Source organism: Hesperophylax consimilis, chromosome 22, assembly GCF_061612785.1.
Source record: "Hesperophylax consimilis isolate HC1 chromosome 22, BYU_Hcon_1.0, whole genome shotgun sequence".
NCBI lineage: Eukaryota > Metazoa > Arthropoda > Insecta > Trichoptera > Limnephilidae > Hesperophylax > Hesperophylax consimilis.
The window spans coordinates 9,285,553-9,313,187 of NC_142857.1; the positions used below are offsets into that span (position 1 = coordinate 9,285,553).

At 33.6% G+C, this 27,635-nt stretch overlaps 2 protein-coding genes across 6 annotated transcripts in view; both read left to right on the plus strand.

Moving 5' to 3' along the window:
- Positions 1 to 2,950, plus strand: part of LOC149412810 (uncharacterized) — a 39,094-nt gene extending 36,144 nt beyond the window's left edge. For all 5 annotated transcript variants that reach the window (XM_089645433.1, XM_089645430.1, XM_089645429.1 and 2 more), the window contains one exon: positions 362 to 2,950. In XM_089645433.1, the coding sequence (XP_089501559.1) occupies positions 362 to 1,052 (691 nt within the window). In that variant the 3' untranslated portion in view covers positions 1,053 to 2,950. The remainder of the gene's footprint in view (positions 1 to 361) is intronic.
- A 1,276-nt stretch (positions 2,951 to 4,226) lies between these two features.
- Positions 4,227 to 27,195, plus strand: LOC149412813 (cytochrome P450 9e2-like). The gene is made up of 10 exons (XM_089644889.1): positions 4,227 to 4,331; positions 7,635 to 7,791; positions 8,748 to 8,911; positions 10,383 to 10,526; positions 11,110 to 11,336; positions 17,522 to 17,765; positions 17,866 to 18,087; positions 25,237 to 25,337; positions 25,438 to 25,606; positions 26,781 to 27,195. The coding sequence occupies exons 2-10, from the start codon at positions 7,715 to 7,717 to the stop codon at positions 26,954 to 26,956; spliced, it is 1,524 nt and encodes a 507-aa protein (XP_089501015.1). The 5' UTR covers positions 4,227 to 4,331; positions 7,635 to 7,714; the 3' UTR covers positions 26,957 to 27,195.
- Positions 27,196 to 27,635: the final 440 nt, after the last annotated feature.

Genomic DNA, 27,635 nt, shown 5'->3' on the forward strand with positions numbered 1-27,635 from the left:
CCCTTTTGTAGATTTATCGGGTAGTTTAAATAATATTTATTAATACTGCTAGCAGATAAAATCCGTTGCCACGGGTTTTTTGCTGCTTGAAAACATTAGCGGTTCTTTTTGAAAATAACAGAGGGCACCACTTCCGTGTACAACAATCCTTAAATGTACAGTCATTAACATAATAATACTATCAGATGAAAAAACATATTAAATATGTCAGATTAATAAAAATTGATAATCGATTTGAAAGCATTGTATAGTCATAAATCGAAATATTTAGAGGATTTCTTCCGGAAGGTTTAAATATAAAAGTCAAACAACGCCGGGCACGTGGCATTTGGTAATATATTAATTGTATTTTTTTTTTCAGATATAACCTTTGTCGACCCTCCGTGCAAGAAACCAGAGAAGTCACCGAAGCCGTCTGCAAGGAAGCCTACGTCCAACTTCTCCGCAACCCTCCAGAGTACTTCTTTTTCATGACCACGGAGCTGATCAACGGAATCTGGAACTTCATGCCCATGATTACCGTCAAGTCCTTCATCTACTTTACCTACAACCTCGTGGGAGTCCAGGGCTTCTACACATCAGCACAAAGGAAAGAAGGCATCAAAAAACAACTCCATTATCCAAACCCTCAAAAATCTAACAAACTAATGCGAGAACTGTCAGCATCTAGAAATGGAAAGATCGTAAATGAGAAATTCATTGAAGGAGATGATATCTTTAATGCTTTGAGTTGGTATGACAGATTCGTCTTGTCTATGTGCTTTGGCTTATTTTCACACTACCTCGCCAATGTTTTTGCTAGAATGTATTTCAACTCTCAAATCAAACTATGCATGTTCTTGGTCACATATTTTCCATTCTTAATCCTGTTCAAATTCGGATTCAGGAACTCTTTTGTAGACATGTTTAAGGAAGACATCACTGCTGAAGCAACGGCCAAGACTAACAAAGAGATATTAGATACTTACACCAAAGTGAGTGATATCAATCACTACGATAAGGTGTACAATTCTTGCACAACTACTGTAAAGGTTGCCAAGAATGCTAATTGATGTCACTGGAATAATCAGTGAGAAAGTTGTTTTATAAAAAGTGTGTGCTTGGATCTAATCAAATATGATGTAACTCTATGGATGTAATTGGTTTGCTAGTCCAAAGGCAGTGGAGTCGAGTAGCTTGGAAGGAATGAAAATTAAACATTCTTGCCTAATTAACTAAAATTTGCTTTGAAATTTTCAAAATTGAAACTGAACTGTATGACAAATAAGCAATATAAATTGAAAAAATCTTCAGAGAAAAAATAAGAAATGCCGCCGACGGGAATTGAACCCGCACCTTCTGATTGCCGGTCAGGTGCACGAAACTACTGTGCTACGTCGGCTTATTTTTATCGGCCAAATAATTAAATAAATACTAGCATTTCATTAAAAAAATTATTGCTTTTTGACTTGACAATTATTGAACTCTATGAATTCCGACTAGCGATAAAGTAGGTAGGTACCTACCTATAATCAGAATTTTTTTTTTTAATTAATACCTACTTCTACACTTGGAAAAAATTGACTGATGATTTTTAAAGTTTATGAACGGTGTTCTTTTCGAAGGCTAAATTTCTGATATCTGTCTAATTTGTCAAGAAAAAAATGTATTGACGATGATTTTTTTAAAGGCAATGTGAACTAGAAGCAAGTACTTTCAGCTTCACAAATCCTACAATTATAATATCCCGTGATTTTCCACGGGTCTTCGCTAGTGTAAAGTAATATATATTTTATGCCAGTCTACCATTAGACGCATGAGTTGTTGAGATCGAGGACTGTCTGGCAAACCAGTAGTTATAGAAAAAAATATTTAGACCTTTGGCCTATGGCAAACTAAAATTTACATCTCCGAGAGAGACTGAGATTTTGTAAATAGAAAAACTTATTAAATAGATCTATATTATTGAAATAATCTCAGCAGTTATGGGGTGAGTGCAGAAATGATTTAGCGTTCTTCACCTAGTATACCAAAAATGGAATTTGGCCTCAACTACAAATATTCCAAACCGGTCCGGTCCCTAACAATTCTTCACCGGTCCTCAAGCCTTCCCACCATCTTCCCATCCTGCTTGAATCTTCTTCACAGTCAGTTCATATTTTTCCCGGTTTGCCCTTGGGTTGTTTTCATAAGGGTCGAGATTTGTCAGGATTTTGCAACCCATGTCATCTGTACTTTTTCCACATGACCAATCAGACCAATGCATGAAAAGCTTACGATTCTTAATGAGGTTAGACTCATGTTCACTAGATTTATAATGGTTTTTTCTGCTCTTCCTCAAACATTCCAATGAGATTTTTTTATCCGAGGTCACCTTTTTAGAGTGGACCACTATGCATAAATAAACTACTCACTAGATCGATATTTCGGTATTTTTGTGTGAAACAAATTGGTCCTCTATTTAACCATAGATCTGCCAATATATAGACAGAACAATTCTCATTCGGAGCCTACTTAGTAGCCTAAAATATTTTAAAAATAGAAATGTTTGAAATGTTAAGATATTACCTCACGTCAAGAAAATTAAAAACTTGAGTAACATGTTGAACATTTTTACTATAGATACAGGTTAAATCATTAATGAAAAAGTTAGAACGATGGGAACCTAGCATGATATAATCCAGTACGGTCTCCAGTTTATTCCATAGACTTTCAGAGTTTTTCATTGGTGAATATACCTAGTAAGGCAACAATATTCGGTTCCAATTTTCGATCGGAGTTATACCCCCTGCCACTATGCTAAGACGATTGTCATAGAACAAAATGCTTGTGGTAAATTAATAATGCTTTTAAAAAAATCATATTTTAAACAAGAAAACTTAGAAACATGAAAATATTATGTGTTGATACGATATTGTGTATTATAACCTGTAAATATGTAAAATATATAATAAATAAATCAATAAAACTTATTGAAGTGATATTGTTCATTATTCGCTGTTCCTTAATGATAGATTTTTAAGTAGGCTTATAATAAATTAAATTTGACATTTAGGTATATGTGAACTGCGACGGATCAATCACTACTACTTTTATACAATATTCCACAGGACGTGAAGGATGGTACCTACACTAAAAATGTTAAAATTTGAGGGGTATTTTTACAAAACTGACGTATTCCAATTTTTATTTGACCGGTGAATGAAATATGTATATTCTATACAATATATTTGCAATACGATGTTGCAAAAGCTACATATTCCCATAGAAAAAAAAACTTTTAACTCTACTTTCTTGCAAACCCGTCTTATTCCATCCAATATTACTATCAAAACAGGCTTATTGCATTTCAGCCAATAAAAACTTAGCATTTGGTCACGTGACCAAATGGCCGCCTAATTGACAATATGAAAGTTGCTGTCAGCAAATACCCTACAATATTAATAATACCTCCAACTTCTGACGTTTCCCATAATATATATACTGATGGAAATCTGCTACATTAGGGTCTACTAGCGGCATTGGTTGCATGCCTTGGTTTTCTTTCATACATTTTAATGGAATTTAAATGATTTTTTATTTATTTACTAACTGTATCTCGCCACGCGTTGCTGTGGCTGAGTCTGTCTGTGCAAATGGAGAAACAATACCCTTCAATTTACCTCCAACAGATGGCGCTGTTTTTTAAACAAAACATGTTTTTACATGTCACAGGTGACATATAGGTATATAATATATAAATTTATGTTAAATCATATATTTGACACTTCTGTTTCAGTTTTTTACGATTTCCCAACAAAACGCTCAGGAGGAATTACATATATATGCACTAAAATGCCATCATATGCACTAACAAGACAATTTCTTAAATTTCAGTGCAATGAAACACAGTGTAATGATTTTTTACCTTTTCTATGAATTCAATAAAGTGTGTCTTTTTATAATAATATCATTGCAAATGAAAGACACGACGACACACGAAGGAAGGCTTATTTAAATAACATTTTTATGTGTATGTTGGACCTTTACAAGGAGATTGGTAAAAATAATAGCTAACAATACCTTTACAGCCAATAAAGTAGTAAAATTGTTGAATCACGAACTTTTTCTACGGTTTCTCATTGGAAATAAACTAACAGTGTAGTTTCTGCCTGTCACATAGATGGCAGTGCTGGCACAAAAAATAATTTTGACGGTCAGTGTCGTTGCGTGAGTTGATTTAACAAAATATATGTAGGTAGTTATAACAAAAAAGTTATATGAAACAGTGAATTCTTTTAATTCTACAGTATTTGGTAATAATGAGTAATAAAAACTGATAAAAAAAACACAATATTCCGAGGGACTATAAGGTAAGTTTATTTGAACCAATATAGTAATGTAAGGCGATGTTGTGACTTTTGAAAGCAAAATCCACATGCACAATGTAAACATTTTATACTATATGGAAATTTCCAAAAGTACACCTTTAGGTTATTCGCTATATATAGAACCCATGCCTCAATATTACCAACCTACGTAGATAAACTAAAACACATTCTTCTTGCTAACAGAAATAAGAAAACCATCATTGTCGGAAATATTAACCTCAATATCGCAAATGATTACTCATCTTATGACAAAGATAATTATATTAATTATCTAAATATGATGACAGAATTATATTATATATCGTGTATTAATTAGTTTACGAGAATTATCCCAGGTCAACAAACATCTTGCATAGATCATGATTTCACAAATATTTAAGATATAAAAAACATAGTATCTGCAGTCATACAAACGACAATCACAGATCATTTCGGGTGCATTTTTACGTACAATTACGAAAACAAATGTTTACCAATACCAACCCTAACTCCGGAGAATGACAACGGCCGACGCAAAACGCTCAACATAAATGCCCTAGTCCTAGTACATAATGTAGATAAAGAGAAATGGCACGACATCATCTTTAATTGTAATGATACGAATGAATGCTTCAAACTATTTGAAAAAAAACTATCAACGCACGTAAGTACTGCACAATTCATTGATTCCAAAAAACAATCATCAACATTTAAACCGGTTAAGCCATGGATAACTTTTGGTTTAATTGTATCAATCAGACACACAGAAGTACTATACAAAAAAAATTAATTCGACAACCTACAAATGAAACAGTAAAAAATCACCTTTTTTTTTAAAAAAAAAGAAAGACAAACATTCCCGGGTTACGAATAACCTGACAATATTTAAAAAATCTCCTACTACCACCTCAGTAAGTGGAAAATGTTGCTTGTGTTGTGATGGAGGATTTAGCCAGCCGAGGAATTGAACACACTACGCCTGGGTGAGAACCAAGCGCGATGTCACCGGTCGGTGGCCGAGTTGCAAAAAAACTTTACCTTATTACCTAAAAGCATACAAAAACAAACTTACTTATTTAATAAAAAACACAAAAGAAAACTATTTTCGGTGAAAATTAGAAGCAACGGAGAGCGATGCAAAAAAAGTCTGACATGTTACAAATGAAATCATAGACAAGAAAAAACATAAAAAAATGAAATACATGGCATCACACATAACAATATCAAAATACGATGCAAAGAAAATCGAGTAGCTGCCGATAACATATTCAACAACATCTTTGCAAATTTAGGCAAAAACGTTGCAAATCAAATACAAAAAGTACCGTCCAATGACGAACAGCACCTTAACGTTAATATCTTTTGAAAAAATTACATGTTTCGCTTAATTCAGCCCAGAAAATCGAGCAAATCATTTCAAGCATGAAGGGAAGATCAGCACCAGGTTTTGATGGAATTACTGTCGAAACACTAAAAACTATAAAAAACATATCTCAAAACCCCACATTTAATCAACATTAGTCTTCAAAGCGGAATATTCCCAACTATATATAAACAAACCATCATCACTCCAATTCATAAATCTGGTAACCCAGAAGAAGTGACAAATTATCATCCAATATCGCTGATCTCAAACATTGCGAAAATCTTTGAAAAAATTATCAAAAAAATTTACTGAATTTATTAACAAAAATAACGTAATTCACAGCAACAAATATGGATTTATGAAAAAGTACCAAAGATGCAATTGCCAAATTATCGAACATAATTCAGGACACATTAGACAATGTGTCCTGACTTATGTTATGTTTTTTAATCAGCTTATCATGTATTTCTCATGATAAGCTGATTAAAAAAGCTCTAAAATGGATAAAAAGTTATTTATTTGAACGATACCAAGTAGTCAAGATAAACGACTCACTTAGTCTACCACTAACAAGTAATTTCGGGATACCGCAAGGCACAGTCCAAGCCCCTTAACTATTTATAATTTATGTTAACGATATTTTGAAAATACCACTTAACGCAAACATAATATCATATGCCGACGACACAGCTATCATAGTGAATGGGATCGACTGGAATGTAGTAGATGAACAAGCAAATAATAGCATGAACACCTTAAAACAATGGTTTGATACAAATCTTCAATCATTGAACACTAACAAGACATACTATATACATTTATCAATTAATAAACTAAAAACACTCCCTTTTTTCTTTCTGTACTTGTTTTCTATTGTTGTTTGTTCTACTTAACGTGTCATTATTTTAATTTTTAATTTTTATGCTGTATTGAATGTGAAACTTATATTTGATATCAAAATACCGTTGTAAAATTGTACCTACTACCTCCTACATATGAATTGTAAGTTCCTCCTGCCCTAAAATGAGTTCTGTAACCCATCGGGATTGCTCTAGCAAGAAATAAACACAGTAAAAAAAAACACTAAAATAATTATTCACAATTACAAATGTAATAAAAAAACATGTATCTAAGGCTGTTTAATATTGAATTCAGTATCAGAAATTAAATATTTCGGAGTGATAATAGAACAACATATGAAGTGGAAGACCCATATTTATGAATTGGTTAAGCGTATCAGGAAGTGTGCATATATATTCATTAGATTAAGAAATATTTTAAAACTAAGTAACCTAAAAAGAGTATACTACGCACTAATCCAGTCGTTAATTCAATATGGAATTATTGGATGGGGGGGGGGATCATAGAATAATATTCTATCCCCGAACAAAGTGTTCAATTTTTAATTACGTAAAATGAAAATAAACCCATAAATGCAGTGAAGATGTAAAACCTCGGTCCATTATATAAGTTTTGCATATTTTAAGATTATTTTCAGTCTGGCTACAAGAGTTATGGGTTCAGTAACTTGCGAAGATAAAGATTTGTGAACAGTTCATTGGTCAAGTAATTTGGAATTATATTAGGTAATTCAGATAAGGTTCGCAGCATCGACCAAGTATTATCTAGATAGGGTATTTGAATCTTAAAATTAACACCGAATCTAAAATATTGTTGTGAGTGATGACTCCGGACCGTGGATGAAGTCGACGGAGAATTCCCCGGGCCGAAGATCGACACTGCGTCGGTGGATGTGGTCTGCGGCGAATTCCCGGGGTCGAAGATCGAGCGTCCCGTTTTCTACACTTTCTTGACAAGTTGCACTGTGACTACTTTGGCGTCAGACTAATTGGAAATTATTATGAAATATTTTTTTCTTATTGTTCCAGTATTTGGAATAAACGTTATGTTTGTTTTATTGATAACAATTTTTCTGATAGCTCTGCTTTTCTACGTCTGTCTCAATTTAAATGGATCCAATGAAGTTAAAAATCTTACTTGTTGGCCGCTGTTTGGTAACATGCTGGGCACCTTCACGCAAAAAGAGCACTTCAGAGACATACTGCAGAGGGCCTACAATGCTTTTCCCGATCAAAGGTAAGATAATATTCACTTAATACAATGTTATTAACATAGTCAATAGATAGCAGTTATGTTTAAATTTAATGCAATGTTTTTTTTATATACTATGCCAAGTGATGGCTCTTTTTCAAGGTGTCTATTTACTGTTATGAACGTCGACGTAGATCGGAGATTGTCTATTGAACGTTATCGAATATCTATGATAAATAGAAGAGACTCTAAAACATGTATATTTGCCTTTTCTAGCCTTCTTTCGCATCGTTCATTCGTCAGAAATATACGTTCACGTTCAACCGACAATTATTCATTACACCTACCGCCATTTTTATTAATTTGTATTGTCTCGTTTTTCCCTTTCTGTAACAATCGTGGTCGAGTGATATCCCTTAAAACTATACAGGGTGTATCGGCACGTACCCGACAAACTTTAACCAGCTATTCCTTAGCACATTTGGAGTAAAAACTGTTATGTGCACTTTGCTGTCCGGTAACATTTTTTTTTAATAAAAAAAATATTATTCATATTTTCACCACATGTCACCAATGTTTTATCCTTTGTCAAAGTTTGAAAACCCGTCTGGCAATATTTTGTTCGAGTTTCGTTGAATAATGTACGTACGTACCTACGTTGGCGCGCTTTTACAATCACAATGAAATGGCACGGCACCATTCGTCTCATTTTTAACTATTATTATTTAGTGTGTACGAAAGAGCGAGGACACTTTTTGACACACTTGCTAATAACAGCTGTTGAACACGAGAAAAATGCAAATGACAGTGACGGAGTGTGGATTTTTTATTTATTTTTTGTTTTTAATGGAAAAAAAATGTTACCGGACAGCAAAGCGCCCATAACTTTTTTTAATCTAAATGTGCTGAGGAATAGCTGGTTAAAGTTTGTCGGGTACTTGCCGATACACCCTGTATATGGAATAAAATATTAAGTTTTATTTGAAAATCTTTGTTTTCAGATATTTTATTTTTAGAAACTTCAGAACTCCTGTGGTCATTATCAGGGACTTGGATCTTATTAAACAAATAATGATCAGGGATTTTAATTACTTTGAAGATCATGTTGGTGGCGTCGATGTCAAAATAGACCCGATTTTTGGCAACAACTTGTTCTCATTGAAGGGTGAGTTTATAACAATAAATAAACGTATTCTAACCATTATCATTACTGCGTTACATCCCAGAGTGGGATTTGGTCAATTAATGGTATTCACTGGATGTGGTCCCTCGCCATCAGTCTTTGGTTCTTCCGTCCTGCTTCGATCCTCTTTAATGCAGTATGTCCACTACTTCATCAAACCAACTTTGGGTCTCTCCCAATGGACCCCGCTTGACCATATTTCTGCGGCCTGTCATCGTCTGGAATTTTTTCAACATATTTAGCCCACCGTAATCTTTTATCGTTCATTTTAAATATATACGAACCGTTTTCTAGTGTTTGTTTAGTCATTTAAAATGCCCAACTTGTTCAGATTTTATCAATAAATTTACTGTACAATTTGAACAAGGCTAGTCTAGACATTTTGATAGGTATGAAATATACACTCGGCGTCACAAAAATCTCACCTATAACAAAATCTTATGAGACAAAAGAGCAATCTTCTCTTTCAGATGTGCAGGGTCGTCGCCCTGATCCACGCCTGAAGCCACCGGTATCTTGAAACTGTTAGAAAAAACCCGTCGAACGGCAAAGCGGCTTAAGTTTAATTTAACGAGCAACGTCACACTGTCGCATCCCTGATTGCAGTAGTGCCACCACTTCAGCGGCTTCGTCAGCAGTAGTGTCAATTTTAAGGGGTTGTTTTCTAGCGCTAATTATTCACGTTATCCGCGTCAATCTGTAGGAAAGTGTCGATTATAATCCTGCTGGTTTCAAAGAACTGGACTTTGGTCGGTATAGTTTTCATAATACAAAAACCTTGATTTATATATCGTCAAACTGCATACCGAGAAATGACCACAAAACTTTTAAAACTGAGTGCCACTTTGCGGTTGCGGTAAATATGCAAAACCCTAGATAATAAAATATTGTAGTGAATAACAACCGAGAAAAAACACATCATGCATGTACACTATATGCATGCATTATAAGTGTTTGTAAACACAAATATAGTAAATTTTGTGAAATATTTCACAATTTATCCAGAACATACGATTATACACCGAAGTCAAATATAACCACATAGGAAAGATTTTTTAAATTAGCTGAAGAAAATGACTTTCCTCAGGGCCTATGTTATCCTAAGTGGGGTTTCTATAGGAAAAGGAAGTAGAAAAGTTCTGGGAAGGAGAAAGGTATGAGGGCTGGGTAGGAATCTGGGGGTCAGTGTGTCCAGGAGTGACGTTTAATGGGGCGACGGTACCCATACCCGCCTTCCTAATTGAATAGACAAATCGATAGATCTAATTGAGGAACTTATTACTGTTATAATAATGCTTAATGCTGTTAATCTAATAATATTATTATCCCAATGAATGTACATCTTAGGATCGTTGTAAACGGAAGAGGCGCCATCTGTTGTTTTAAACTAGCATCAACAAACCCGTGGCAGCGGGTTTTTGTCTGCTAGTAAATAAGGTAAATAACATTTAAGGTAGAAAATGGCATGAAATGCGATACACACTGAGTCCCGCTTTTACCAACGCTAAGATGAAAGAAATGCTGGAATACGTGGAAGAGTGCGCTAATCAGATGATTAACTATTACCTGGAAGAGACGAACAATCCTATCTCTAAAGGTAAGAATCCTCTCGACTTTCTATTTTGTTTTCTGACTGTTTTGATGATGATTACGAATGTTTCAATCTCATCCAACAATTATTTGTCCTGCAAGCCCATACAGAAACCACTTTGTTCTTTGGCTATCTTCCATCCTTGCTACATGTTCTGATTTTCGTCGTCTACCATTTTCGTGAATGGCTTCAAAACTTCGTTTTAGGATCTTCCTGTCAAAAATATTCAATATTATTTCAGTGTTCCTCGAACTTAGCTAGCTTGGCTTCACTGATCTAATGAGATATTTAATGATATTGTGTTTGGTTATTTACAACAATTTCAATGCTTCAAATGCACATTCATCAACATTGAAACATAACACTGTTGGATATGATTTGAGATTTTCACGGCCAAAAGTACTATAGTGATATATTTTTGGTGGTATTATGCCGTGGTTTGGCTCCTTCTTCTTTAGCCATCGTTTCGGACAGTATTACAGTGTCCATCATCAGAGCAGATGTACACGGTTATTTTTATTTTATTATTTAATCTTTTCCATGAACCTTGTACCAAGAGCGTGGTTTAAATTTTGCATTTATGTTTTAGCTAAGGATTATCTAGACGTCGAGATGAAAGAAGCCTTTACAAGATACACAAACGATGTCATAGCCTCCGTGGCTTTTGGCATCAAAGTTAATTCTCTACTGGACAAACACAGTGAATTTTACGAAATGGGAAAGCTGGCTATATCTCAAACAAGACTCAAACCAGAATTTACCAGACTGCAAGTTATCAAGCAGATATTAATGGTGTCGTTCCCAGGAATAGCGAAGGTGAATTATTATGATCTCTATATTTAACAACGTTTCATATATAACAAAAAAATAAGTGAATTTTTTTTTTTTAATTAAAGATAAACTTATTTTTACAACACAAGGTTTTTATGCAAAGCAGGAAGGATAACAAATGATTATAAGCAAATAATTATTATCCTGAATAGAGAAATATAAATTGAAATAAAAAGGCCATCCAGTAGGATATTTGGTATTTAACAATGCCTTTCCTACAAAAATTAAAATTGTTTTCAAGTGAAAAAATCAATAAGAAATAATTATTGAATAAAAAACTAATATTTATTGAAATATTTGGCGGTTAAAATAAGCCAACGTAGCACAGTCACTTAGTGCACCTGACCGGTAATTTAACACTTTGGATCACATATTTTTGGTTCTCCCTCTTTAAACAAACATCCTCTCTTCTATCAAGCCTTGTCTTAAATTACCTCCCCTCCATTCAACATCTCATCTCTTCTAAACCTGAACTAAATTCACCTTCACTTTCTCCGAAATTTGAAATGATGGCCTAGAACACCCTTAAATGCCAGAAACATTTGAAAAAAAACTTTCTGTGATATGCTGTTTTCACCCGCTCGCAAGCAATTTTCATTTAGACATCTTTTCAACTTGAAATATATTTTACGTATTGTATGTCCACCATGTAAGCATTTAGTATGTATCGCATTTTTATATTAAGCTGAAAACATATATTTGTATATTTTATTTTTTCATCAATATTGTATTTTTTTTTTTTTTTTTTTTTTTATATTTACTCCACACAGGAGGCCCTGAAGAAAATAATTTCCCTCAGGGCCTATGTCATCTTTGGGGATGCTGTGTGGAGGGTCTTTTTGTGGAGAGGAAGGAGTGAACATGGGTCTTGAAGAGTCCCATGTTGTAGGAGGGAGGAAACACAGAGGCCGGCAGTTCGTTCCACAGCCGAGCTGTTGAACTTAAGAACGAATCGTAGAAGCGACCCGTTCTCATGTGACAAGTGTCAACTGTGTACAAATGTTGGGCGCGCGTTTGGCGTGTATCCCGACTACGCACCGGTGCCGAAGGGATCAATGACGCTAGTTCTTCAGAGCATCTTCCATTGTAATACCGATAGAACAAGGACAGCATACCTACCTGACGCCTGTGCTCTAAAGATTGCAGTCCGTTTGTTAAGATTGGGGAATCTATCAAACGGACCGCCCGTTTCTGCACAGAGTCAAGGGTTTTTTTCAGGAATTAGGGGCTCCAGACCAGAGATGGCTGCCAAATTTGACAGTAGGGCGCACTTGCGATTTGTACAGGGTGAGCAGTTGTGTACTATTAAAGTATCTGCGGGCCCTGTACAGTACGCCCAGCTTCTGAGAGGCCAACTTTACTCTAGCTTCGATGGAGCCCCCGTACCTGAGCTGGTCACTTATAGTTACACCAAGCATATCAATGGAAGGCCTGTTCGGAAGATTGCTTCCGTTGAAGGAGACTAGATTATCATTTGGATCCCTTTTAGACGTAATCAGACAGGATTGGGTCTTTGAAACATTAAATTCGACGAGATTATTAATACAATACAATGCCATGCATGAGTACCTAAGTATAACTTAGGTACTCATGCATGGCATTGTATTGTATATTGCAATGTTTGCTTTATCATTTTAGGGGCCGTTCAAGTATTACGTAAGCAGATTTATTACAATTATTTACCCCCTCTTCCCCCTTGTCACCAAAAGTAAGCAAAGCTCTTACCCCCCCCCTTCCATGCTTACGTAAAAATTGGTACCTATATGCATTTTTCTGTTAATGTATTCTGTTTTTTTATTGATTCATAAGCATCACTTATAAAATAGACTTAGGATAGAGGACTTTAATGCTCATAATAATCATTTAAACAAACTAAGCTAGTACCTACACGTATTAATTATTTGTGGGAATCCCCGAATATGTATTTGGTTTTCAAACATAGACAATGTGTGGGGTGCCAATGTGTAAAAAAAAAATAACTACTGCTGAGCAGTGCTGACGTAATCACTATCTCGACCCCCCACCCCCCCCATGTCATCAAAAATAAGCAAAGCAAAGACCCCCCTGCCCCCCTATAGTGCTTACATAATACTTGAACGGCCCCTTACACGTGTTCATTATTATCCTTAGCTGTAAACACGCTAACAAGTGCTCTTTATTACGCTATTCTCACTTCTCGTAATATTATAGCTTATGTCTATACTATGTAAAAGCCTATATCTTTACTATGTAAAAGGCTATATAAATAAACTAGCTGACGTTTACCCGGCGATGCTGGGGGTTATCCTTAGGAGCCATTATCCTTATACCGTGGCCGACTTTTCTGTAGGCCTTTTTTTTTTTTTTTTTTAATTCCTTTATTTTTCCTAATTTTTACAATAATTACATACAATATTATATAAATCAATACGAATAATAGGAACCCACTAAGGCGCAGCCTGTGCGTGGGTAATATATTTAAGTTATTATTTTATTGCACCTAGAAATAAACAAATTGTGGGCATATAAAATAAAAACAAGATTACATTTTGTCTAAGCGGTTTGCATAAAAAGTGTTTATAATAGTGTATAGTGAAGTTATAAATGTTTAGTGTAATATATGGTGAATATTTTATGAGAAACATAAATTGATACAAATTATTTAAAAAAAAGTTTCAACTGCTGTATCGAAAAGCCATAATTTTAATTCTTTTAAATATTGAGGAAGTTTAGTAATCACTTGAATATTTTTCGGTAAAAGATTGAAAGTACGAGGTCCAATGAAACTGCAGTGTGTTTGCATTTGTTTTGTGTTCGTTTGGGGGTTATACAATACATTATTATTTCTAATGTTGGTTCTGTTTTCATTTATTTCGAATTTATTTTTGTTTTTAAAGATGTATTTCATAGTTTGCAAAATAAATAGTTTACGGAGACAGAATAGTTTAGATTCTTTGTATAACTCATCTGTTGAAAATGTTCTTTTCCGACTATACACAACTTTGATGATATAATTTTGAATTATTTGTAAAGGTTTGATATGTGCATGAAGCGCACCGCCCTATCCTATTATTCCGTATATGAGTGAAGATTGCACCAAAAAAAAAAAAAACAATTTCAGTTTTTCAACATTGATCACTTCTTTTAGTCTGTAAAGGGTGTATGTAAGATATCTTAATTTACAGACGGTATTATTAATTTGTGACTGCCAATTTAATTTTGTATCAATAACAATACCTAAATATTTAATCTTTTCAACTTTTACGAGTTCAAAGCAAGATGAGCATATTTCTTGATTACAGTTAACGTTATGTATTCAAATTTTAAGGTTATTGGGGGGTTTATTTTTACTATTTTTAGACAAGGTTAGGTAAAATGTTTTATTATAGTTTAAGAAGAGTCTATTACTTTTTAGCCATGATGAGACATATGAAATACATTTTGTTGCCTTCAAAAAAGTTTCAGGCCAGGATTTTCCATTCACTATTATTACTGTATCATCAGCGTAAGATACAATTTTACCAGGGATTATAACATCACATAAATCGTTTATGTATATTAGAAGGAGGTGTTCCTTGAGGTGTTTTTGTACAAAAACGGCGCTATACAAGTCATCCAAGTATTATTATTATTATTATTAGAAAGAGAATTGGGCCAAGCACAGTTCCCTGTGGTACTCCATTTTGTATTCCTGTTTCAGTACTATAAAATTCCCTATTTTTGTTTTTTGTTTCCTGTCTTTGAGATAGCTAGTAAGAATTTTTAGTGTATCATTTTTTAAACCTATTTGATTCATTTTTTTATAAGTATATTGTGATTTACCGTATCAAAAGCTTTTCTTAAGTCTAGAAATATAGCTAAACTCTTTTTATTTTGATCAACAGATGTGTATAATTTTTTAGTCAGATCGAATATTGCATCTTCAGTGCTTAGTTTTGTTCTGAAGCCATATATTGATTTTGGGACAGAATTTTGTTTTGTTCTAGGTAATTCATTATTCTATTTTTGATACATTTTTCAAATATTTTTGAGAGGTTTGAGACCAAGGAAATGGGTCTGTAGTTGTCTAATATGTGCGTTTCTCCCGATTTGTGGATTGGTATTAAGATAGAGGTTTTTAATTGTTCGGGAAAATGTCCCTCTTTTAAGGATATATTAAAAATATGTAGCAATGGAGTTAAAATGTAATGTTTTATTTTTTCAGTGTGTTACCTGATAAACCATCAATTCCTGTAGAATTTGTTGATTTTAGACCTTCAATGTGTTTATCAATTTCATCTGTTGTGATGGGTGGAAAATATTCTGAGAAGTTAATTGAATCTTTTCTTTTAATTTTTAAGATATACAATTCCGTAGTACTTTATTTTGTTGTATCTCATAAGGTTTAGCCAGCGTTAGCAATGTAAGCGCCCGAAATAATTATTTTTTACGACTTGCTTTCAAAACATCGTTTTTTCTACTTTTTATAAGTATAATGTACATGTATTATATATATATAAACCTCCCGTAATAAATTCTCTAAATATTAGTGAAAACCCTATCAAAATCCGTTGCGTGGTTTGGAAGAATTAAACGCATAAACAAACAGACGCGGATAGCAACCTTGTTTTATAATATTTAGAGATAAAACCAAGAATTTACATGGAACATGGAAATTTGTGGCTATACAGTGGGTTTAGAAACGTACTTGACTTATTGTTACCAGTGATTCCTGACACCTAACCCTTTACATCGATCCTCGTTGTCCAATTCCTACTGATATTCTATGTTTTTTGTGGAAATAAAAGAACACCAAAAATATCACCGAAGACTAAAATTTAATTTACATTTTTACTCCAAATAAAGCCAGGAATCACTGGTTATTGAAGTCAAGTAGGTACGTCATGCTTTATTAAAATACCCTGGGCAGATTGGGTCACTAACGTAAGGGTGGAGTCACTGACGTTGTTTGGTGGCGAAAATGTTCGAAATTTGACTGCCTTTGAAAAAGAACAACTTCACTACCATTTTTGCATCATGATGCAATATGGGGGATGAAATATATAAGAATATCCAACTGATAATCCAGAGGAAGATTGTTGGCAGACGAGGAACAGAACGAAACCGCATTTCAGGACCGTGTGACTGGTGCAAGTACAGTTTCGCTGATATATTTTTAGCTGTATCTATAGATGGGAGATTGCTATGGTAGTGATAGTTTTTACTAGAAAAATGCCATATATGCTTGGAATAATTTTTTAAAAATAAATTTGAAGGTTATACCCATTAATGTAATATGTCATTGAAAAATAAGATAATAATAATATTAAATCTAAACGAAACACGAAACAGAACAAGACACAGAAAATTTATAAAAATTGTATTGGTCTCAAATGTTTCTTTTAGATTTATTATTATTATCTTCTTCAATGATATATATTACATTCCATTACATTTATTGAGTATTCATTTATACATTTATGAAAAGTCAATAGGTGTCCCATGTAAATGAAAAATGATATATTTACGGATATGTTTATCCAAGACACTATCTAGGTTACAAATAAATTCTTTAGAACTTTTTAATCATTCAAAAAGATAGAAGCCAAAATTATGGGTAAGATAGTTGAAGATAATATTTTTAATTCTGAATTTGTAATATGAGATCAACAAAAATCACGTAAAATAATTAGTTCGTACAACCCTCTATACGTACAACCATCTCGGACAACCCTCGTCCCAATGGACGAGGGTTTTCCGATTTCGTTATTAATTATATTAGATAAGATAATAGTTAATATCAGTTGTAGACATGTAGTCAATAATGGTGTTTCATTTGAAATAATCCATCACAAATACGTAAAATTTCATTTATTCAAACAACTGTCATTCTTAGTATGCCTTAATTTAGCATGTTATTATTCATTGACTCCTTCCTGTTCCGTGTTTTAACAATATATACTCACCCTACCTCTGTGAATGACCTAATATCTACCTATAAAATGTAACTGTTGTTGGTATCACTTAAACTGGGCGAAGCCCAACCGATCCTAGGTTCGATACCCAGTTGAAAACGTTAGATTTTCTTGAAAATATTCTTCTCTATGCAGTGATACATAATTAACAGCGGGATTACGATACATTTTCGAATCAGAATATCGGAATACCAGTCATAATAAATTAGATATATGTAATAAGATATTTTTTTCCAGCACTTCAGGGGTCCAGTATTTTCTCTCTCCGTTTCAAATTTTTTCAAAGGTCTTATACAAACTACAATGAAAACGAGAAAAGAACAAAATATTGTCAGAAGGGATCTGATACAGCTGTTGATGGAGGCGAAAGCTGGCTTATCGAAAAAGCTTCCAAATAAAGAAAACCATTTTAAACAATCAGAAAAAAATACTGTTCAAAAGGATGGAATTAATTCTGACACTGCACCAGCTGTGCAGAATGGTGAGTACAGTCATGAATAAATAACAAACCAAGCATCATGGCAATTCAGTTATGTCTGTATCGACGTTTTAATATGTAAAAGTGTTTATTATTTTTATAGAATGGACTGATGACGAAATCACTGCCCAAGCCATGATTTTCTTTATATCTGGTTTTGAAACTTCATCCACATTTTTGAGTTTCTTGGCCTATGAACTTGCCAAAAATCCGGCTGTCCAGAAAAGATTGCAAGGGGAAATAGATAATACTGATAGGGAAACTAGCGGGAAAATTGATCACATCACTCTGCAAAATATGAAGTACATGAAAATGGTAGTTCATGGTGAGTTTAATTTACGTATTTGTTTTACTTGTATCATAAGTTAGTTTTTTTTATATGGCGCGACTGTCCAAATGCATGTACATAGCTTTCTGATATTTTTTTATATTCTTTCTCATTGCCTACCATCATGTATTCGCAGAGAAAAACATATTTTTTCACTTGAATTGAAGTTGTTTATTTGATATACGCCTTGGAGCAGTGAGGCCGGATAAACCAAGGCCCGTTAAGGTTATTCTAAAGAACTCCACTGGAGCAATAAATATCCTCAGGAGAAAGAACTTTTATCTGACCAACTCCACTGTTAAAATCTTTTCTGACCAAACACTGAACCAACGAAAATTCTTGTCGGACCTCCGCCAAGAATTGGAAACTCGGATAAAGGGAGGAGAAGTTGGGTTAACAATAAAATACATGAATAACAAGCCCACAATAATAAGGTCAACTTCAAAAAACTCAAACACATCATCAGATACGGCCAAAATATCCGAGGCTGCCGTACCAAACTCATAGAGCTACAAACTACTCTTCCACTACTCCAATACATTGAAGTTTTTCTTCTTACCGAAACTTGGCTTAATCCTGATATTCACACCGAGGAACTTGGTTTTTTAACTTACAACACCTACCGCCTTGACAGATATCCAGCCACTAGTACTAAAACCAGAGGAGGAGGAGTTCTTATATCCGTTACAAAATTACTGCCATCCACTCGATTAATTTGTAAACATCTGGACGTGGAACAGGTATTCGTTCTACTAAAAACTAAATCAGGCAAAATTCTACTGGGATGTGTCTACATTCCTCCTGGATCCAATATCACAGTCTACAGAAACCACACAGATGACCTCGAAACCTTTAAAAATAAATACCCTGATTTCAGAACAATTTTATTTGGTGACTATAATACCCCTTGCATTGATTGGATGAATAAGGACTCTAATAACAACTTAAACCTACCAGAAAATGCCCGCGAAATAATAGATATGACGAACTTACTCTCTCTATATCAAGTCAATCAAGACTACAATACCAATAATCGGCTGCTGGATTTAGTATTCTGCAGTGATACCTCAGTCCATATTGCTAAATCAGCTGACGAACTTCTCCCCCTAGACTGCCACCACCCCGCCCTAAGCATAACCATCACTACTAATAACTCACCAGATGACACAACTGTTCATCCTAACCTAACTTATAATTTCTCCAAAGCTAACTATTCTAACATGAATCAATATCTTGCAAATGAAGACTGGTCATTTCTTCACCATAATAATACTATTAACTATAATCTTGAATTATTTTACAAAATTATTAATAAGGCCATTGAAAGCGGAATAGAATTCGATCTGATTAAAAGCTTCATGTCTGACAGAACGCAACAAGTAAAAATTGACAGCAAGACAAGTCATCCACTTCTGATCACGTACGGAGTCCCACAAGGGAGTGTACTCGGCCCTCTATTGTTCCTCATCTACATAAACGAACTATGTGACATTGAAATTGAAGGTAAAATCGTGACCTTCGCTGACGACACAGTACTTCTCTGTCAAGCAGCCACATGGAAAGATGTATTTACAATTGCCGAAAAAAGTCAATCAGTTGTCAAAAAATGGCTAAACTGGAATACTCTTACCGTTAATACAATAAAAAACAAAATACATCACACATAGTATTACACAAAGAGGTCAACCTCCACCTAACATAGACCTGTTTTTACATGACTGTGAACAAACTTCACCCAATTGCCAATGCGAGCATATAGAAAGGGTAAACCAAACAAAATACCTAGGGGTCATTATTGATTCACACTTACGCTGGACTGACCACATAACTTTCATTACCAATAAACTAAAAAGAGTCATGCACCTAATAAAGTCAATTAAAAACATTTTCCCACTTTCAATACTTAGATCTATATATTTTGCACTCTGTCAATCGATTGTTACATATGGCATATTGGCTTGGGGAAGCGCTACAAACACTGCAATCGACCCAATACAAAAAATTCAAAAGGCAATAATTAAAATCATCTTACAAGTACCATTCTACACAAATTCAAGCGTAATTTTCAAAACATTAGACGTCATGTCAATAAGACAACTGTTATAATATTGGCCTCGTTAAATTAATGATACCAAGAAATATAATTGATTAGTTTTATCCTTTAGAACACACATCACTGGTAACAAAAAACAACGACCCTCGAATTCCTTAATTATTTCATGGTTGTTATTGATCCGTTATTTAGAGAGAGAGGAGGAAGAAAATGGGCTTGCAAACCTATTTATAAACTAATTCATTTGAATGTATTGGTATATATAATCACAATTATTGCCCTTAGGGGAGACATCTGTCGGATATTTCAATTACTCAATACAGATACAGGTGGCATTTTCGTTGGTTTGATTCTTGGCTAAAGTCTGTACAACAACTTTATGCCAAATCTGCACTACTAAATTTCCTCCAACAGAAACAACACATTCCAATGCCACCTCAAACAACAATAAAAACAAGGTCGACAACAAACAATACCCTGAACATACCGATAACATACACCACACACGGACAAAGACACTTCCAGTATTACGCTACAAAACTTTTTGATTGTATGCCCACCACTCTGAAACTACTACTAATGGGAAATACATACACAAACATTCACAAAAAACTGATCATAGCCTGGATCAAAAAACAAGATATCCATTTTATACAAAACATTATAACACCAAACCAAACATAATCATGGATGAATGTGTATGTATGTATGTATACATGTGTTTACTTATATGTGTGTATGCATGCATATATGTGTATTTATGTATGTATACATGGGTGTATGTATATATGTGCATATAAATAAATATTTTTTTCCTTTTTCTTTTAATAACAATGTACAATAACAATTTAGAAAAAAAAAATTAAAATCCTAACTTACACTTATATAAGAAAATTTAACCAATACACATAAATACATGTACCATTTAATCATAACCACGTAAACACCTCAGCACAGGTTCTCCTAGTGAGGTGTTCACGAAACATATAACATTACCCACCACAGTGTCACCTACTCAAACCTACCTCACAGCCAGCATAAAACACCATATTAACAACAGTTCTAAATTTATGTATTATATACAAATGTAAATATTTGGTAGACACTGTAATGTATGTATAGAAATAAATAAAATAAAAAAATAATAAAAAAAAAAGCTTTGTACCACTTTCACACTTCAAGGAAGCGAAGTTCCCAAAATGGTTCAGTGGCGAGCAAATTTTTTTTATTTTTTTTTATTTAAAGAAAGCAATACAAAAATATATATTACAGTAAATAATAAAATAAAATACAGAAAAAACAGAAAAGTTCCAATAAACTACTTTTCAGTAGTTTGTCGATGGCAACTTTTCACATAAAAAATATCAAAAAAAGATAAAAACTTATTTTACTTAATGACAACAGTGATAACAATAAAAAATAACAATTTGTTTTAAAAATATAAAAACATATACACAACAGTGATAGTATCTACCTATAGTTTGTATTAGACTCTAATACAAACTATTTCTTTCAGCGAGCCAATTTTTCAACATAATATTTGTTTTTACATTTGTACATTTTTTTTTTATTTCAGCAGGTAACATATTTAAACAACTAGGTATCATGTAGTCCAGTGTTCTTTGTCCATATTTTTTTAAATGCTTAGGTACAATTAGTCCTTCATTTAACGTAAAACGAGTATTGTAAGTGTGGTCCAGTCTATTTATGTATATAGGGCTATTCATATGCTGAAATATAATTTTATACCACAGAATTGATCTTACTGAGAAAATTTTAAGATTCTGATAAGATTAACCTAGTTATCTGTAAAAAAATTGCACACAAAAACTTTAAAGAATCGAACTCTCTTAACAACTTCAAGATATTTCACAACTATAGAACTCGATGTAAAAAACTATCAAGAAATTCATATTTCAATTATATAAATGGAATCGAAAACTCTATACCTTCTAATATACAAAACTTTTTCACTCACGTTAACTCTCTTAGAAAAAACAAACAAGGTTTACCCCTTTCAATGCACTTCAAAGAAAAGAGTAGTACTGACATGAATGTAAAAGTTAACTATTTTGCTGATTATTTTAAAAGCGTCTATGACGAAGATATCCCAGACAATTATATACCACCTTCGTCGCTTAACGAGAGCATACATATCCCTGCCATACACATCAATATAAACGACGTTATAAGTAAAATCAAATCCCTAGACAAAAACAAAAAGGCTGGACCTGATAATGTACATCCCAATATCCTGATAAATTGCATTACTTCACTGGCTGAGCCGATTTTTCTATTGTTTAATCAATCCCTTGACACAGGGTGCTTCCCTGATATTTGGAAACGTTGTTATCTAACTCCTATATTTAAAAAGGGTAATAAAAGTGATGTTACCAATATGTAAGCTATCCGTTATTCCTAAACTTTTTGAAAAACTATTACTTGATAAAATTGTACCATGTATTAACCATCTCATTGTTCCGAATCAAAACGGATTTTCGTCGGGTAGATCAACTCTGACAAATCTCTCGTTATATGAAAACTATATATCAAACGCATTAGCTAACAGAACTCAAGTCGATTCCATATATACGGACTTTATCAAGGCCTTTGACAAAGTATGCCATAAAATTCTCCTGATCAAACTACGGTATTGACGGAAAACTTTTAGAATGGTTTGCTAGCTATCTAACTGATAGAGTTTTACTTGTAAAAATCAATTTGTTTCTTTCCAATCAATTTATAGCTACCAGTGGTGTACCACAGGGGTCTCATTTAGGCCCAATATTATTTTTACTGTTTATAAATGATATTGTAAATATATTTGATGAAGATATTAATGCGTTACTTTTCGCAGATGATTTAAAAATATTTAAAATAATCAAAAGCGCTGAAGATTCTATCTATCTACAAAATAATTTGAACAGGTTAATTAATTGGTGTTCTCTTAACAAACTTCATCTGAACATAAATAAGTGTTATTCAATAATATTTTACAGAATAAATCAACCAATTATTCATTCATATAAACTCAATAACTCAATCCTTACCTCTGTCGAAGAAATTAATGACCTGGGGATAACTTTCGACTCTAAATTAAACTTTATATCGCATATAAATAATATTAATAATAAAGGAATGAAAATGCTAGGCTTCATTCTTCGAAATTCCAGAGGTTTCAAGAATATTTCAACATTAAAAATTTTGTATACATCCCTGGTTCGTAGTCAAGTCGAATATACCTCCTCGATCTGGTCCCCCCACTACAAATTACATTCAGATTCAATCGAAAAAATTCAACATAAATTCCTAAGACACATTAATTTTAAACTCGGTATTCCCATTGAAAATATAAACTATAATTACTTGATGAAAAATCTAAATTTATTAAAACTCTCAGATCGAAGGATTATATCCGACTTAATATTTATGTTCAAAATTGTAAATGGTAGTATAGACAGTCCTGATTTAATTAACCTTATTGAATTTCATATACCCACGAGAGCTACTCGTTCTAAAATTTTGTTTAAATGCAACAATATCAGGACTGAGTATTCCAAACACTCGCTTGTACCTAGGTTGCATGAAGTTAGTAATATGTAGATACGCAGATGTGGCAGATCTTTTAACTGCACGCAAGGTAGGTACAAGAGGGCTATGCTATCAAATCTTTTCAATCAATATTAATTTAATCTAATTCTACCTTATTTGCACTATAGAAACTTATGTACTTGTATCTCTTGTTTACTTACTTACTTACTCTCTAATGTCATTTCACAATCAAATGCCACATATATATTTGTAATTATTTTTTTAAAATATTTCTACGATTTTAACTGTGACATGTTATCATTGTTTATGGTATATTTATACCGTTGATATTAAATAAATAAATAAATATGGGTATAATATTTATAATAGTAATGTTTATAGTTTTTTTTCATATTTAAATGTCATTAAAAACGTATCTGTTGACAAACTACAGAAACTAAAAAATCAGATTTTAAAAAAAACTGCCCTTCCAGAGTTTTTCACACAAAAGAAGATTTTTTACTGCCTATCTTTCAAAAGAAGGTTTATAAGAGTTTAATATATATTTGTTGCGTAATCTTCTTCTTCTTCTAACTATATAAATAAAAAGTATTGTTCGTATTTGTGTGCCCGGTAAACTGCTGAAAATTTCAAAGTTTGTTCTTATTAGTGCCAGGAGTGTTTAGAGATTGGTTTGAATTGTGGAAGACATCGGGGACGCCCGAGGAAGATATGTCCGCTAAATAATAATACTTAAGGTACCAATCAGGATTCACAGTAGGTATTGTTTCATTGATTGAAAGCAATATATACATAGCAAAAAAGTATATTTCACTTCAATATTCTGTATTTATTGGAATTTTGTATTTTAGTTTACTGGGGAAATAAACAGTTTTATAATTTTGTATAAATAATTACATTTCACATATTTGTATTAAGCAGTGAAGTTTCCATATTAAATTTACATTAATATACATAATGTTTGCGGATGTGGCCTACAGTTATATCAACCGACAGAAAATGCTGTAAAACTTACCACTTTAATATTCTGTATTTCTTAGAATGTTTGCGTTTGTGGCTTACCGTTATATCAACCGACAGAAGATGCAGTAAACTTACCACTTTAATATTCTGTATTTCTTAGAATGTTTGCGTATGTGGCTTACCGTTATATCAACCAACAAAAGATGCTGTAAAACTTACCACTTTAATATTCTGTATTTCTTAGAATGTTTGCGTATGTGGCTTACCGTTATATCAACCGACAGAAGATGCAGTAAACTTACCACTTTAATATTCTGTATTTCTTAGAATGTTTGCGTATGTGGCTTACCGTTATATCAACCAACAGAATATGCTGTAAAACTTACCACTTTAATATTCTGTATTTCTTAGAATGTTTGCGTATATGGCTTACCGTTATATCAACCGACAGAAGATGCAGTTAACTTACCACTTTAATATTCTGTATTTCTTAGAATGTTTGCGTATGTGGCTTACCGTTATATCAACCAACAGAAGATGCTGTAAAACTTACCACTTTAATATTCTGTATTTCTTAGAATGTTTGCGGATGTGGCCTACCGTTATATCAACCGATAGAAGATGCAGTAAAGCTTACCAACTTCCTTCCCCGAGTGGATCCTCTGGAAAACCTTTCACGGTAATATTAGATATGGCTGGGGCCTGTTGTGATAATATTCTTCGCTGAAGTTATTGTGATAGTTATTATCTGTATTTAGATTAATATATTATGTTTGCAGCTGAATCCAAATGATGCTATTTGGATCCCAATCTACGGGATCCACCACGATCCCAAATATTACACGGATCCTGAAAAGTTCGACCCCGAAAGGTTTAATGAGGAAAGAATTAAAGAAATTATACCTTTTGCGTTTCTCCCATTCGGTACTGGCCCTAGAAGTTGTATCGGTAAGTGTGATGATAATATCATTTATTACAGATTTCCATTGATACATTTTGTGATTCTAACCCACTGGAAGCCAAACGATGACAAATCGTTGTTCTTGGGTTAGGCGACAACTGCAAACAACGATCGTCGTTTGAGCAAGTATTGGATGGAATGAAAAATCAATCTGAAGGAGCTGTATTTGGTTTTATTAAAAGTCACGGAGAGAAATCAGTATTGTCATTTCATTATGAATCTCTTTAAATTATTGGCAAGCCGGTTAAAAACGGGATTGTAGGCCGTTTGCTGAAAAACTTTTATTAAAATGGAAGATGCTCTGAGGAACTAGCGTCATTAATCCCTTCGGCACCGGTGCGTAGCCGGGATATACGCCAAACGCGCGCCCAACATTTGTACACGGTTGACATTTGTCACATGAGAACGGGTCGCTTCTACGATTCGTTCTTAAGTTCAACAGCTCGGCTGTGGAACGAACTGCCGGCCTCTGTGTTTCCTCCCTCCTACAACATGGGACTCTTCAAGACCCATGTTCACTCCTTCCTCTCCAAAAAAGGCCCTCCACACAGCATCCCCAAAGATGACATAGGCCCTGAGGGAAATTATTTTCTTCAGGGCCTCCTGTGTGGAGTTAATATAAAAATAAAAATAAATTAAATTCCTAATACATCGGAACACTTGTTCATGCACCTGCATTTGCCTTGATAATATATAACGACGAAATGCGAAAATGATAGGATTTTTATGAACACGTGTTCCGACATCGTGATAATACATTCGTATTTTACTTAAAGTTTATCAGGAAACCAATTAATTCATTCGCTGAGCGTCTGCAATCCCGTTTTTAACCGGTTCAGCAATAATTTGAAGAGATTCTTAATAAATTAGCAATACTTTTTTCTCCGTACGATTACGAAATTCTCCAGGAATCCAGTCACTTTTAATAACTTTATATCACCTTTTAAAGGTGTGTTGAAATGTCATTTTGAGGAGTTATGATGGAACCAATTTACAGAAATATCGTAATTATTTCACTTAATTTTAAAAACAAGATGTACTGTCATAATAAAGCTAGGCTTGTGTGTATGGGGAATGTGTCATTTTTTTTATTTTTTTTATTGAATTTGCCAAAGTATTCAGTTTATATTTTCAGTGTGTGTTTTCATGTATATATTTCAGGTATCCGATTTGCTTTAATGGAGACCAAGATAGTGATTTTCAAGCTTCTCCGTCATTTCGACTTTGTCGTGACAAGGAAGACGCAGATTCCCGCCAAGCTGAAAAATAATTCATTCAACCTGCATTGTGAAAATGGAATGTGGATCGGTTTGCGAAAGAGGTCTCAAATAAATTAGTTCTAAGATAGAATAATAATTGTTTTTTTTCAAAAAATTTATCTCAACGCTTCATACTGCGTTCCCATCTGATCTACAAGAAGCTATGATCAATAATTTATAGAACTAAAGTTGAAGTCGATTCAGCTTTGGGTATCTATTTCATAGAAAATCCTGTTCTCGCTAATTCTATGAAATAATTCATATACCCCGTTCACACAGGTTGATTTTAGTTGATCAAGTTTGTGTTGAGTGACACTTGAAAGCTAATCGACAAGTGTAAACAGCCTTTCAACAGATTTGATCAAGTTTTTAGGGAGCGACGAAAGTTGAAAGCCTGTCTACTTTTGTTGTTCAAGTATGAGTCATCGTTCGATTTTCCTGCCGTGTGAACATATGTTAGTCGCTTGCGATTTTTAGTTCCCTGCAGTCGAAAGTAGACGTAAGGCGTCCCTACTGAATGGTTTATTTATGCGTACCTAGTACCTACCATCATGGAATCTACTTCAGTGAAAGAATGTATTAAGTGGTCGGATGATATGATGTTCAGATTTATGGATCTATACCAAAGCTATCCCTGTCTTTGGGATAAGAAGCAAGAAGTTTACAAAAATAAGGATACCCGTGACATTTAAATTAATAATATTATTTTTGAAATGTTACTGTAAGTTAATAGTTATTATTATTAAATAACACGTCT

Excerpts from the sequence above, each read along its gene's own strand:
- LOC149412813 (XM_089644889.1), top strand. The coding sequence starts at position 7,715 with ATGCTGGGCACCTTCACGCAAAAAGAGCACTTCAGAGACATACTGCAG. Across the intron at positions 8,912-10,382 it reads CAACTTGTTCTCATTGAAGG|GTAGAAAATGGCATGAAATG; the intron begins GTGAGTTTATAA and ends ATAACATTTAAG. Across the intron at positions 25,607-26,780 it reads TGGCCCTAGAAGTTGTATCG|GTATCCGATTTGCTTTAATG; the intron begins GTAAGTGTGATG and ends TATATATTTCAG.